Source organism: Cydia pomonella, chromosome 5, assembly GCF_033807575.1.
Source record: "Cydia pomonella isolate Wapato2018A chromosome 5, ilCydPomo1, whole genome shotgun sequence".
NCBI classification, from domain to species: Eukaryota; Metazoa; Arthropoda; class Insecta; order Lepidoptera; family Tortricidae; genus Cydia; species Cydia pomonella.
This window is the reverse complement of record NC_084707.1, coordinates 1,999,907-2,014,143: the sequence shown is the minus strand read 5'-3', so window position 1 is coordinate 2,014,143 and position 14,237 is coordinate 1,999,907. Positions and strand designations below refer to the sequence as shown.

The 14,237-nt window shown below is 40.0% G+C and overlaps 2 protein-coding genes across 2 annotated transcripts in view; one reads left to right on the top strand and one right to left on the bottom strand.

The window, feature by feature from the left end:
• LOC133518390 (uncharacterized) overlaps nt 1-14,237 on the top strand; it is a 194,504-nt gene that overhangs the window by 78,109 nt on the left and 102,158 nt on the right. The gene's annotated exons all lie outside the window — the stretch shown is intronic.
• Nucleotides 1-14,237, bottom strand: part of LOC133518202 (laminin subunit alpha-2) — a 51,935-nt gene that overhangs the window by 2,752 nt on the left and 34,946 nt on the right. Inside the window, 9 exon segments of the mRNA XM_061851829.1 lie at nt 931-1,079; nt 2,071-2,212; nt 3,149-3,415; nt 4,485-4,763; nt 7,426-7,578; nt 10,532-10,664; nt 11,139-11,305; nt 11,911-12,026; nt 13,812-14,016. Of these exon segments, the coding sequence (XP_061707813.1) occupies nt 931-1,079; nt 2,071-2,212; nt 3,149-3,415; nt 4,485-4,763; nt 7,426-7,578; nt 10,532-10,664; nt 11,139-11,305; nt 11,911-12,026; nt 13,812-14,016 (1,611 nt within the window).

The window sequence follows — 14,237 nt, the reverse complement described above, 5'->3', positions numbered from 1 at the left end:
TCAGTGGGGCATACTTAGACAAGAAAAAATCATTCTTACTGTCTTACCATCTTCTTACTGTCTGTTGTACCATAAAGATACGCGTTAAAAACGTATCATACATATCCCAATACGTTGAGTGTGGTGCAATCCGCACTTAATGTTTACATAATTGCTCAGTCATTCGTCTGTGTGCAAACAGAGTAGACGCTCGAGCGGAGCGAGCGCTTGGCGTCCATGGTAAACAAATACAAACGAATGCGAGCCTCAGTGCTATGGAACGTGGATGTAATGAATAGAATCTCCATGTACCAAAAAGTGTCTTAAAAAAACCTTGAATAGGTGGCGCTACAATACCTAGAATACTTGAAAAAAAATCAAATCATTAGCGCACTTCACTCCGTCAATAACGCCTAGGTTCTTAGCTACTCTGGGAGATTTGGAACTATTATTTATAGCTGACAGCTTTGCGACACTTTTGCGACAGTTCTACCATAAGAGATTTCACTCCTTTTAATTCCACACTCCATACACAGTACACACTGCTCAAATGCTTTGGACGCCATACTGCACGAATACGAAAAGAAAAAACGTTTTTCCACTTCTAAATATTCTACATGATTTTTAGTATGTTATTGACACAATGAAAAACTATTAGGTTTATAGGTATTCCTTTTTTTTTTACGTTTTTTTTTAAAGCGAGACCTTTAAACCTAGAATATATTATGCTGAAGCGTTCGTAATCAAAATCAAAGTGATTTGTTAAGATTTAGTTAGTGGAACACGCTTTCTTCCGAAATGGAATTTCATAGAAAAAAACCCTTAATTTCGCTAGGATTGCAAAGCTATTCTTCCCTCTGTATGCGCTGCTGAACTTCGCCACTGAGGTATTCTAAGCTTAATAGCATCGTTTACAGACGTTTCTACTTGTTAAAAATGAATTTAACTTACAGCGCCATCTTTCAGCTCGAGCACGAGGTTAGTGGCGGCGAGCAGCAGCCCGGCCGGCTCAGCGCTACGGAACCGCAGCCGCATCTCGGCCGCCTCCGCGCCGCTCTCGCCCGGCCGCCACGCGCTTGACCACAATGCGTACCCGTCACCTGAAATATGTAAACTTTTAGACATATGCGACAAAATGGTTTTTACAAACGCAAAAATCCGTTTGATGCATCCTGAAAACCACAAGTCGGTAACAAGCAAGAAATGCACCTTAGTAGATATAGTCTACTTCAACCTGCGTGTTACAAGAACTGCTAAAGGAGAGTTACCTCCGAAGTAAGCCCGTTATAAATCATCATAATGTCGAAGTAAGTTCGACATTAGGAAATCACTGTCCTACTTTGGTGGGCGGCCGCGTTCCACACCAGAGTGCGAACCACGTTCGACGTGTTGCCTCCCTGTCGCACTTTTAAATTCGTACGTAAATGTCGTTTAGTACGACGACACATCAGTTAAGTAATAGTTATTTACGGAACACGTGCGAAAAATAGGAAATTCGTAACGAGAGGCGATAAATTGAAACACGACCGAAGGGAGTGTTTTAAATCGACACGAGTTACGAATTACCTATTCGCACGTGTATCGTACAACGTTTTACAGTACATATGACCCTTTAAATTTTCGACATAGTTACATAATGTGCTAATTTACGCACTAGTGCGGTAAAGTAGCACCATATGTACTGTAATAGTACTTTATGTGACAGCTACATAATGAAAGGCATTAAAATACGAGTGTGGGTTTATGAAAAGAATGAAATGAGTTTCATAAAAGGATCACACGAGTATTTTAAGGACTAATTATGTACAAATTAAAAAGTGGAAAAATTACTGCCTCGGGTGAGACTTTTATTCTAAAGTTAATAGCATCGTTCACAGAAGTTTCTGCTTGTTAAAATTAAATTTAATAATGTACAGTTACATACATTGCTTTATCTACATGTATATCATAAACTTTCCATGATATATTCACTAACCCAAATTACGGCCAACGTTGGGGCATCGTTGCTCTTTTGGCGGAACTCGCGGATATGTGGCGGCGTCGCCGAAATATTAAGAACTGCCAGAGGGTAATGGCTGATGGTTGAGTTACCTCCAAAGTAAGCGCCTCTTTCAACATTGGGAAAGCACTGTCCTACTCTATGGTGAGCAGCGGCGTTCCGCACCAGGTCCTCGGCACGGTCGTTCACAACCACACGTCGGATGCAACCCAGAAATCCGCCTACTCGGAGAATCTGAGAATAAAGCTAATTATGAATCTGAAATTTGATTTCAGCAATGTGTTTGTTTATGCCGCAGTCGGATCGTATAATCCGCCGTATTACATTATGGCTAGATGTTATTAAAAACAGGGCCCTTTTGAAATGCGGCGGTTAAACGATTCTTCGGGACTAATATTATTTTCATCACATTTGCTCGAAAAATATCTGATTTCATGCAGGTGTACTGAAGGACAATGGCCTATATTGTTCCCGAGCGAGTAATACATTTTTTATTTTAATTATGTCACTTGTTTATTCAAACCAAGTAGCATAAATGAGTTTCACAAAATACTGACGTTTATAATTTAATATTTTTGTTTATTGTTAATATTATTTAATTAGATTAATTTAATACCCGTTTATAAATATTTTTACATTATTTTCTATCCTGGCTGAACGCCGAATAGGTCTGTTCCTTCAACGCCTAACCTGTAAAGAAATTACAAAATGGCGGACGAATGTTCGATAATATCACAGTATTTAGAATTATTTCGCTTAAAATTTAGTCTTTTCTTCGCAAGTGTGATGAAAAATATTGTGTGGAACTCCGGGGGTAAGAATATTGCAAACTTGCAAACCACCCTCGTATCTAAAATTTCACTTACTCCCCTCGTTGCACAATGTACTATTACAGTACATATGGGGCTACTTTATAGTGCGAGAAGTAGCATATTACGTTACTGTGTCGAACATTTAAAGGGCCATATGTACTGTAAAACGTTGTACGATACATGTGCGAATAGGTAATTCGCAACTCGTGTCGATTTAAAACACTCCCTTCGGTCGTGTTTTAATTTATCGCCACTCGTTTCGAATTTCCTATTTTTCGCACTTGTATCGTAATGTACTATAGTTTAATACAGTTGGAGAAATGGGCCCCAGACTAGAGTAGCAGGTGGGTCCGCTCACCGAGTTGGGTATGTTGTCGAGCGGCTGCGGCAGGCCGCCCGCGTACAGGCGCGGCGCGCGCGCGGCGGCCGGCGCGTGCGCCGCGCTGGCCGCGCCGCCGCTCGACAGCACCACGCGATTACGGGAGATGCGGACTGTCACCTGACAATGTAAATAACAACTTAAGAGGCTGTCAATACCTAAAGCGCGCACACTGTCTATTTGTATCGGAGTAAATGAGATAGCACTGTCGCATGTTACTGGGCCTGGGCAAGGGAATAATAAGAAAAAATAAAAAAAGGGGATTATTAGTGTAATATTTTACTCAACAGCGGTTTAGATATAAATGTTATGAAATTGTGATTTTAATTGCAGACCCATAAGTCAAAACAATAAAGACATAGAACCGTTTAATTGTGATTTTAAGACCAATCTTTGCAATTATTTTCTATCGAACCGATTTCGTTCAATCATGTATCGAGTACAACCACGGTCTTTGAAATATAATTAATATGAACATATATTTTTCTTACTTGACTAAAACAAATAGTCTTTCTTAAAAAACTGTTTAAGTAACATCAATTTCAAGGACATTGGGTGTTGACAGCCTCTTAAGAGGGAAGAATAGCTTTCCGAATCTAAAGAAATAACGGTATTTTTTCTATGAAATTCCATTTCGAAAGAAAACCGTTTCTACCAACTAAATCTTAACAAATCAGTTTGATTTTGATGTCGATCGCTTCAGCATAATATATTATTCTAGATTTATAGGTTTCGCTTATAAAGAAATCGAACAAATGCGAGTCGGACTCGCCCACCGAGGTTTTCTTACTTTTTAGTATTTGTTGTTATATCGGCAACAGAAATACGTCATCTGTGAAAATTCACAGATGTCACCAGGCTCTATCACGGTTCATGAGATACAGCCGGACGGACGGACAGCGGAGTCTTAATAATAGGGCCCCTTTTTCCCCCTTTGGGTACGGAACCCTAAAAATATATTTTTTTTTGGTTTTTTGTATGGCAAATTTTGAAAAACAGGAAAACCTGTAAACCTAGTTTTTCATTGTGTCAATAACATACTAAAATCATGTAGAAAAGAAAATATTTAGAAGTGGAAAAACGTTTTCTCTTTTTGTATGGACGATACCTTCCTCCCTTAAGACCTGGAAGAGATCCCTAAAAGGGAAAGTTCGCCTTTGTACAAATGATGCGTATTTTTTCCTGTTTTATGTTTCTTTTTGTACAATAAAGTGTTTTACTACTACTACTACATATCAGGCTATGATTAGATATAGGAACCGTAAGCGTTGAAGGGTATGCTATTTGGTACCTAGCATTAATCGGTAATGAAAACATGAGGCAACCGGAAAACACAATAGTATGAGGAGATTACACATCGTCCTCCTCGTGATAACGTACAATGGAATAGGGCTCCCAACATTAACTGTATTAGATATGTAAATTGGTGGAGTATAGGCCTTATAAAAACTACAATATTTACCTCACGCCATTCTCCATCAGACACAGAAGCGGCTAGAGAGAGTTCCTTCCGCCGTCGCCCGCGCACGTACAATCGCAGTTTGCTCTCGCGCACTAATAGTGCCATATAGTGCTTCGGTTTCGTTTTCGTACCCTGGGCAGAAAGAGTTTATTAATGAAACTTGTACTGTATATAGACAAGCTGTAGATATTTGTTTAAAGTATTGTAAAAATTGTTTGCATTTATATACGATATTTTTGTATTTAAAAAGTGCATTAGCTTCGTATTTTGATATGTAAATTAAGGAAACTATAGGTCAATTTACTGCTGCTTAATCTACTGTTCAATGTTATTGAATGACTGTTTGTTTCTGAATAAAAAAAAAAAGAAACTTGAAATAAAATTAAAACCAATAAACAAATGAATACAACAAGAAACCGTCTGAAACAGCAGATTTGGGAAGCGGTAAACATCTAAGATAGTGTAATCGTAATCGCAGTTGTAGCAGCAAAAGTATGGAGATGTAGGGTCTTACAGGTGGTTTATTGGGAGCGTGCACGACTGTCACGCAACCTAGTGTCCGCAAGTCTAGGGGAAAACGTCAATTCACTACATCTTATAAAACTACTTCAAAACTAAAAACTACTGAACGGATTTTCATACGACTTTCATCTATCAATAGAGTGATTCTTGAGGAAGGCTTAAGTATATAACTTGTTAAGGTTTTGTGGAAATTGTTTGAAATATAACGATGTTGTCGGAAAAAATCACGCTGGCTAGGAGCTTTAATCGAAAACGCTGCCTAATCCGTTTGAGCTATAACAACACAATGTAATGGGTTGTTTCTCATTCATAGGTCTACAAAAAAGTCCGCGATCTTAAATGTCTATCTTTTAAGGATAACTTACTATATCCATTCTTAACTTATAGAAAAAGATCACGTAATATGTGGCATAACAATTATCAAAATAAATACGTTAGTTATATTAAGCATTTCATACAGATTACAATGGTCCCTTACACCATTCAATTTAAATGAATATTTCAGGAGTAATCGTAAATCAAAGTTTCATTTCGAGCCATATAATTGTACGAAATGTTAAAGACGCTATCCGCAGTTAGTTCAAATTTTTACCACCTTATGCGCTGGGATCGCTTTACTTAGCCGCACCATGCACTTCGCACGGTCCCAATATAGTCACAACTACGCAACACACACTCCACGGTCATAAGCTCCCACCATCTCGTCTAAATAGTCGTAGGAGCTTTATGTGGTGTACTGTACTCATCCAGATTCCGCCGTCCCGGAATCGACTTTCTCAATTGGAGAGTACCCGCGCCCCTTCTGACGACTACGTCCACCCCGCTGTAACGTTTCCTGGGAATAAGCAGCCGTGGCCGATTTGAAAAGCTTTAAACAGATGGCCCTCCCAGGTCGTCTCCAGCAAGGGTGCTGAAGAGGGACGCTCTAGGCAGCTCAGATGCCAAATGTCCATGCGAGATGACTCCCCAAACAATGGAACATATAAGTATGGTATCCTGCCCAGCGCCTGCCTACTCTGAGCAGGACCTCCGTGATGCGACGGAAAGTCACAGTCTGAAAGTTTGAAACTATTGACTGACAAAACTGCGACTAAAAGTATTTTGTATTTCCACCGTTCCCACCGAGTACAATCCTGAGTATTCTCGAGTATACTCCGTTAACAAAGAGATACCATTCTACAGGTGCAGTTTTAAATAATTCTTAATCTAACGATGTACACTCTAGGCCAAAAGTATGTAGACAACGTTGTTTTATTAATATCTCATGTTTCTATTGGTTCTTATTATTGTATATTGCAGCGGTTCCTAACCTAGGGGTAATTACCCCCATCCGGGGGTTAAGCTCAATTAAATATAACCAAAATTAGACCTACCTACGAGTATAAGAAAGAATATTGATAGTTATTAGGAGGAGGGGTAAAATCGGGTTCCCTAGTTATTCATAGATGTGGCAGAACTGATAAAGTTAAGAACCATTGGTATATTGGTTACCAAAAATTTCCATTAGGGAACTCCAAAAGATTAATAACACACTCTAAGTTTTAAACGTAATAATTTGAAAAAAGGTTTGAAAATAGTTAAATATTGCCTAATACAATATTGGACTGGCAATTCTCTTAATCAGAATTTGGGTTATTTACTTTTAAAATGTTCTATTATCGCTTTTAGGGTTTCGTACCCAAACGGTATAAATGGGACCTTATTACTGTCTCCACTGTCCGTCTGTCTGTCTGTCACCAGGCTGTATCTCACCCGTGATACCTAGAAAGTTGAAATTTTCACAGATATTGTATTTCTGTTGCCGCTATAACCACAAATACTAAAAAGAGAATAAAATAAATATTCAAGTGGGGCTCCCATACAACAAAGTGTTTTTTTTTTTGCCGTTTTTTTGCCGTAATGGTACGGAACCCTTCGTACGCGACTCCGACTCACATTTGGCCGGTTTTACTATTTTTGTTTTCTAATTGTCAATGAGTAGTATAAAAATCCATCGTATGAAAATCAAAGTTTGTTACATAATCTTTTTTCCATACTTTTGGCCTTAAGTGTACCTTTTCAAAACACCTTAAAAATGTTTTATTTCAGACCTGTTTACATGATCCATATTTTAGTTAGTAACCCACAAATAAATAGCTACCTTAGTATAAAAATAAACCTAAACTATATCTATTGATCTATAGCTATACTATAACTAACAACATTATTGGACATTACTTTGCCCTGCCACTGACAACCTCAACCCAGTATTTATTTATGGTAAAGATCGTACCGGCGCTAGTAGCAGAAGACCGTCAGGAGCAAACGTTCTGAAGTTTAGCGACAACGTGAGCTCTTTCACTCTAGGTGGTAGTCGCAATGTCGCATGGCTGCCGGGCGAGTCGCCAAACTTCACTGCCCCGGCTTCTACCGTGTAGGATGCCGTCTGTAACAAATAAAAATTAAATGAGGTTTATTTAAAGTGACCTGAGGCCTACCGGGCGTCCCAGATATCGCTGGACGATGCTGTTGAAGCTTGCGCGATCTCCAGGCGGAAGATGGCACAGGATCGAGACAACTGGCGTGTACTCGTGTCGGAGGCCAAGACTCATTTTGGGTCGCTGCGCCATTAAGTAGTAGTAGTATTTAAGGTGAGTCTTTTGTCACTTTTGACAGTCGTGTTGTGGTCACAGTAAATTACTGGATTACATTATACAACTCGACTAAACAGTTTGCTTTTAGGCTGTTTTTCAAAAATTGGCATCGAAGAATTGAAAATGACTTTTTTCAAAAAAATTGCGGGTTTGCATTTGTTTTTATTTGGGTGATGAGAAAGCTATTTAAATCATATGTAAATATGTTGAAGGAGAACAAATCCTTTAATTATTTTGGAAGAAGTAGGCGTTTGAAATTCAGGTGCTGGTGAACGACATCAATGACAGGTGAAATATAATAGGGCATATTACGCGAAACTCTGCGTAGGGGGCGCCACTACCACAATCCATCACAATCTGAGGGTCTACCGTGAAACGAGAAAATCGAAATGTCATTATCTAACCTCTCTATCACTCTTGCATATTCGAGCGATGAAGAGGCAGATAGCTAAATTTCGATTTTTAAGTTTCCCGGTAGGCCCTTTGTAAACAAACCGCCTTGATGCATCAATGTCATATTTTATTATCTGTAAAACATGTAAAAAAACAGTTTAAAGCACAGTATGTATAAGTTACTCTATGATTTATGAAAGGTGCTAGTGCTGCACTCTGGCGGCAGAACATTGCAGTAGTACTCCCTATTTATACCCATGTTATAGACCATAGAGGGAGGTTAGCGAGAAATTACTGGAAATTAAAATGAAAAATTTGACAGGTTATTGAAAGGTACCACTATGTATCTTTCTCGATTACCTGGTCGTCATTCACCTGCCTATCTGCCTATTTTTACTACTAGCCTACATACTACTTATTTCCGTACATATTCATTAAAAAAGGAATAACTGCGTAGCTACAACAAAAAAAAAACTTTTTAATGGGCATCTAAATCTAAAATATGTTTATAACTGGCCAATCTTAGACGATTTCGTCGATTTTTCGAAAAGCATCATTCACTTTGTCATTGAGTAAAAACAGCAGAAGCATTAATCATAGTGGAAAAAATGTTCTAACAAATTATACCTTCAGAAGAAATGTGACCGCGGCTGGCAAAACGTCCCACTTTGTCGCTTGTCATAAGAACGCATTGACTGGTTATTCGGATAAAGATACAAGCAAATCTCGTCCATAAGAACGAGAACCTTAAGGCAAGCGACAAAGTGGGACGTATTGCCGGCCGCGGTTATAAATACCGGTACCGATTCCAAAAAACTGTTTGTGATGCAAAAAAAATGTATTCGTGTCCAGGCAAATGTGCATATCCCCAACAGTTGTCGCCCTTTTTTTATTGAATTTAAATTATTAACCTTGCCTTGCATCTATATTTTACAAGCCGCTCTCTTTGTTCGGGAAAATCCAGATTTATTCGAACTAAAGCAAGATAAGGAAAATACTAGAACGAAGTATAGAAATAAATTAATATTACCAAAAACCAACTTGGAAATATACAGAAATAGTCCTCATTATAAATGTATAGTTATAACTAATAAAATTCCTGATTATTTAGAGCTAGAACCCCAGTTGACAGTATTTAAAAATAAATTAATTAAATTCCTTATTGACAAATGTTACTAATCTGTTAAAGATCTTTTAAATGATAATAATTTATAGCCTATAAAAAAGATATTATATTGACCTATAGTATAAGTTTCTCATTTTTGTAATTATTTTGTTAATTAATTATGTAGGTACTGTTATTAGCTTTAATTAATATTGTATGCCCCTACGGGGTGTCATGGTCTGACTTGTTCGTATATATAACATCTTAATTGAAATGTACATGACTTCACAATGAATAAATGAAATGAAATTAAATATGGAAAGCTATCCATCTTATCAGTAGTCCAGACGCTCTAATTCAGCGCTGACTGAACCAACTAGTTGCCGCCAGCATGCTATGTTTTGTCTTCCGTCTCGCACGATTTTCTTCCATATCTATTTTTACCTCATCCTACTAAGGGCGACTATGTCGTTGACGATCTTCTTAGATAAAATAAATCAATAAAAAAGATATATAGAGCCTATTATTTATTATTTTTCCTACTCCTCTACTGTTATCTGTCATTTATGCATTCATTATCACGAATATAAAAACATACATAAAGGGTTTCAAGAAAAGTCTATATTGTCTATTCCTCATAAAAGCTCTTGTGCTTTTAATCGCTATAACGTTACTGCGATTAATAGCTACCAACCTAACAAAACCAAAACGAATACAGTTTTAAACTAAGTGCATTGCTGCCAACTTACAAAATATTCATTTGGTTGCATAGTAAAAATAATTACTTCATAAGTCAGAAACACGCATGTGACACCCGTAATATAGCAACACCCATAGACTACGAAGACCGCGTTGCTTGTTAGTCTCCGTAGGCTACGGTGGCCAAAATGGAGAAAAAATTGTCCAAACATTTAATTTAGCAAGTAGCAAGTACCAGGGCCTCATGAGTTACGAGGTGTCGCTGACCGGCCGGCCGCGGCCCGGGGCGGGCGGGCGCGTAACAAGGTATGCTCGCGCTTCTTGGCTATATACTTTTGCTTTGTTTACCTAAATTAGGATTTATTTTTGTTGACTCGTAGGAAAAATATTGTATGCAACGTTGTTTAAGTAGGTCAAAAAATGCTCGTGGCGTATTCCTTTACAATGTTCGCCTACGCCTTCGGCTCCGGCTCACATTGTAACTCACGCCACTCGCCTTTTTTGACCCTTCTTATACAACTGTTGCATAAAATACTATATAAGAATACCTTGGTGCAGTCGGCGCTCCGGGCGGGCGGCGCCTGCAGCGCGCGCGGCTCGGCGCGGCGCGCGGCGCGCGGCGGCGGGCGCCGGCCCAGCGTGGCCGCGCTCCAGTTCACCGCTGTCTCGAACCCGATTACACTGCACAGATATAACAGTCCTTCGAACCAGGTATAATCTTTTAACCAGCCTAACTTCAAAACCATAACCGGCCCTCTTCTCCACTGGACCCGGGTATGTCCTTAAACTACGTCCACAAGAGAGGTATGGGCATTGTGAATGTCATCTCGCTTTGTGTGGTAGGGCACAGCACAGCGGATGTCATTCCAGATCTAGAGCAGAGCCCAACTGGGGAAGTACCTCCACCTTACAGAAAACCGCAGCCAAATAACACTAGACCCTACTTATAGTGTTGTGTTCCTGCCGGTGAGTAAGGTTGCCAGAGCTCAACGAGGGGGGGGGGGGGTTTAGGGTCGGCAACGCGCATGTAACTCTGGAGTTGGAGGCGTACATAGGCTACGGAGACTGCTTAACATCAGGCGGGCCGTAGGCTTGTTTGCCACCGACGTAGTATAAAAAAAAATGTGTCTTATCAAGTAGGTAAATCTGACTTACCTGGAGTCCACGATCAGATCTGCAACAGTTCCACTGAAGCCCTTATACGTTGGACCATCTTGCGTCGCTGGCATGCCTCCGATGTACAAGCCCTTGTTGCGAGCTGGCAACGCGTTGCCAGCTAGCGTTCCCATTGCCAGGCGATCTTCGTCTACCCATAGCTCAAGCTGAAATAAACCCACAATTGTACACAAATGATTGAGACACTTTATATATTTGCTATTTTAAAATATACAACGTCTTACTATGTTTCAAGGGGCGCATTTTTAACTAGTAAAGCTTCAGGATACCATTTTAAAAGTTTTAAGTAGAAAAATTAGCCAATAGGTCCTCGCTATTTGTCAAGCACGTGTCAAAACGTAAGTTTATGAAATGGGGTCCAGATCTGGCAAGTACCATAAAATACGTTTAAATATGACAAATAAATAAATATTATAAGGACATTCTTACACAAATTGGCTAAATCCCACGGTAAGCCAAGAAGGCTTGTGTTGTGGGTACTCAGACAACGATATATACAATATACAAATACTTAAATACATAGAAAACATACATGACTCAGGAACAAATATCTGCGCTCATCACACAAATAAATGCCCTTACCATCGTCGGCTTCATAGGCAGGGTCACTCAATTATGCCAAATATGTCGTAACAAATATGTGATATTTCTGTTTATTTTCTCATAATCGAAGTAAAAAGCACAGTAGCATGCCACAGATAAGATGGATTGTTTTTGTTCATTGCTCTTGTAGTAATCTACTATTGTTTACCTGTTTATGAGCCCTCACGATTCTGACGGAGTGTCTATTATCGTCGTCGAAACGCGTCCCGTTCGTGCGCAGTTGTAGCTCTGCTTTGCCTGCCGCTGCGGTCAGCTCCAACTCACCTGAAACCAAGAGCCAAATTATAGTAACAGACAAACAGTAAAAGTAAATAATAGCGCACTAAATGGTTAGGGAACTTCTTTTCCGTGAACGTTCAGTTTTAGAATCAAGCTTCCATATAATACTTAATGAGCTTGGAGTAACCACCGGGGGCTCATTTCTCGAAAACGGTATTGGCCTAATATTATTAGTCCTCGAACTGTCAAGCCGTATGAGTTACCATGGCAACACGCTAATAATATTAAACTAATTCCGGTCGAGAAATGGGCTCCAAGCTTTCAACCACATGTCGACACAAAACTCCGCAAATTCGTCGGACACATGGCCAGGAAGACTGGAGATAACTTGGAAAAGCTAATGGTCACTGGTTCGGTGGAAGGAAAGAGAAGGGGCCGCAGTCCAACGCGATGGTCCGACCAGATTAGCAAATCGCTAGGTTACCTAAATTAAACTTAGAAGTCGCCATTCAGATTCGTGCAAGATGACTTTGGTTGGACGTGGAAAGACATAACCGGCAGCAGGGAGGCGAAACTGTTCCTTTCGGGCATTCCCGGCTCCGTTTGGCTCAGAATTGCTCCGAATAATTATTAGGGTTGGCACAACTTGACGTCCGTTTACGTGTACGAGTTGTACGACCACAGATAAGATAATGACTTGAAATTTTGACAACCCTAAATAGCCCTGAATCGCTGTCAAACTTCGGTTTTGTAGGAAGAATCATTAATGACGAGGATTTGACGAATGCTCGACGCAAGGTTGCCAGCCTAACGATCTTTTACAGGATACATTTCGGATAGTGTGCCGAGGAACTGCACAACCTTATTCCTTCGTCCCCATTTCACCATCGGACTACCAGACAATCGGCACTTTGGCATCGCTTCATGGTAGGTATTCCACAAATACGCACGAAGCATTTCGCTTCAACATTCCTTATGCGAATTGCCAAGGAGTGGAATGCCCTGCCTGAGTCTGTGTTTCCGCATGAGTACAATCTGAATCTCTTCAAGGCTAGAGTAAATAGGTATCTCATAGGTAAGCGTGCTCCACCGTAGACCGCATCATGACTTACCACCAGGTGGCACAAACACCTGCCTATCCTCCATAAAAAAAAACAATGGGTTGCACTCGGAAGTGCCCGCAGAAGTGAAAACATGAATATTAACGTTGTGCATTTTTGATATTTTGGAGAAATTGAGTAGCAGTTTTATAAAAAGAGATAATTCTCTATTATACCTACGTAAATAAATTTGAGTGTGGAAGATGTTTTGAAATGCGAATTTTAGTGTTAAGTAATATATAACATATACAGAATAATTCATGAGACGTGAGCAGGACTACAGCCTACACAATCAGTAAATGTTAATGAATCGTTCAACATCATATTAAGTAAAACAATCACGCTTCTTTTCTGTTATTTAACTTTTTGGTGAGGAAAAATTTGAGTATCTACAATCATGGACATCCAACAACACAGAGATACAATACAACACAATTAACAAAGATTAAACCTCTTTGACCGTTATGACATCACTTTGATTATGAAGAAAATAAAATGTCACACTTCAATGAGATACGATTTTTCAAAAGTAACTAGGCTTCGATGACATTCAATTTGCACGTCACCATGACGTCCCGTGTCCGTCTTACGAATTTTCAATCTGACGGTCACGTGACACCTGACGCCCTGGCACTGGCCTGACTGCGAGTTTAACATTTTTTCCCCATCACAAAAAGTGCACAGCGTCGCTAAAGAAGTTTTCACTTCAAAAAATCACATGAAGACTTACCGTCAACCAGCACGAGCCTGAGGTAATGCTTGTCGTCGCCATCCTCGTCATCCACCTCGTTCTCGCTGAGCGTGGACGGAGCCCTGTACAGCAGCAGGCCGTCGCCGCGCGCGCGGAACGTGAGCCCTAGGGCTGCCTTGCGGCGGAGGATGGGGGACGGGAGCTCCACGTAGCCGGAGCCTTCTAATGTCGCCGTGCGAAGGGTCTGCGAAATAAAAGGAATTGGTTAGGTCTCCGCCAAAGCAGCGGAAGCGCATCCAGTCAGTAACACGTTGGATACAGCCGGTGAGTTGTAACCGCACAATAGGGAAACTACATGGTTAATAAAAATTCATAACTGAAAAATGAAGTGACGAAACATAATTGTAGGTCTTGTTTTAAGGTAAATTGTCACGAGCGAGGTACGTTTTCTATGCGAACCCAAGA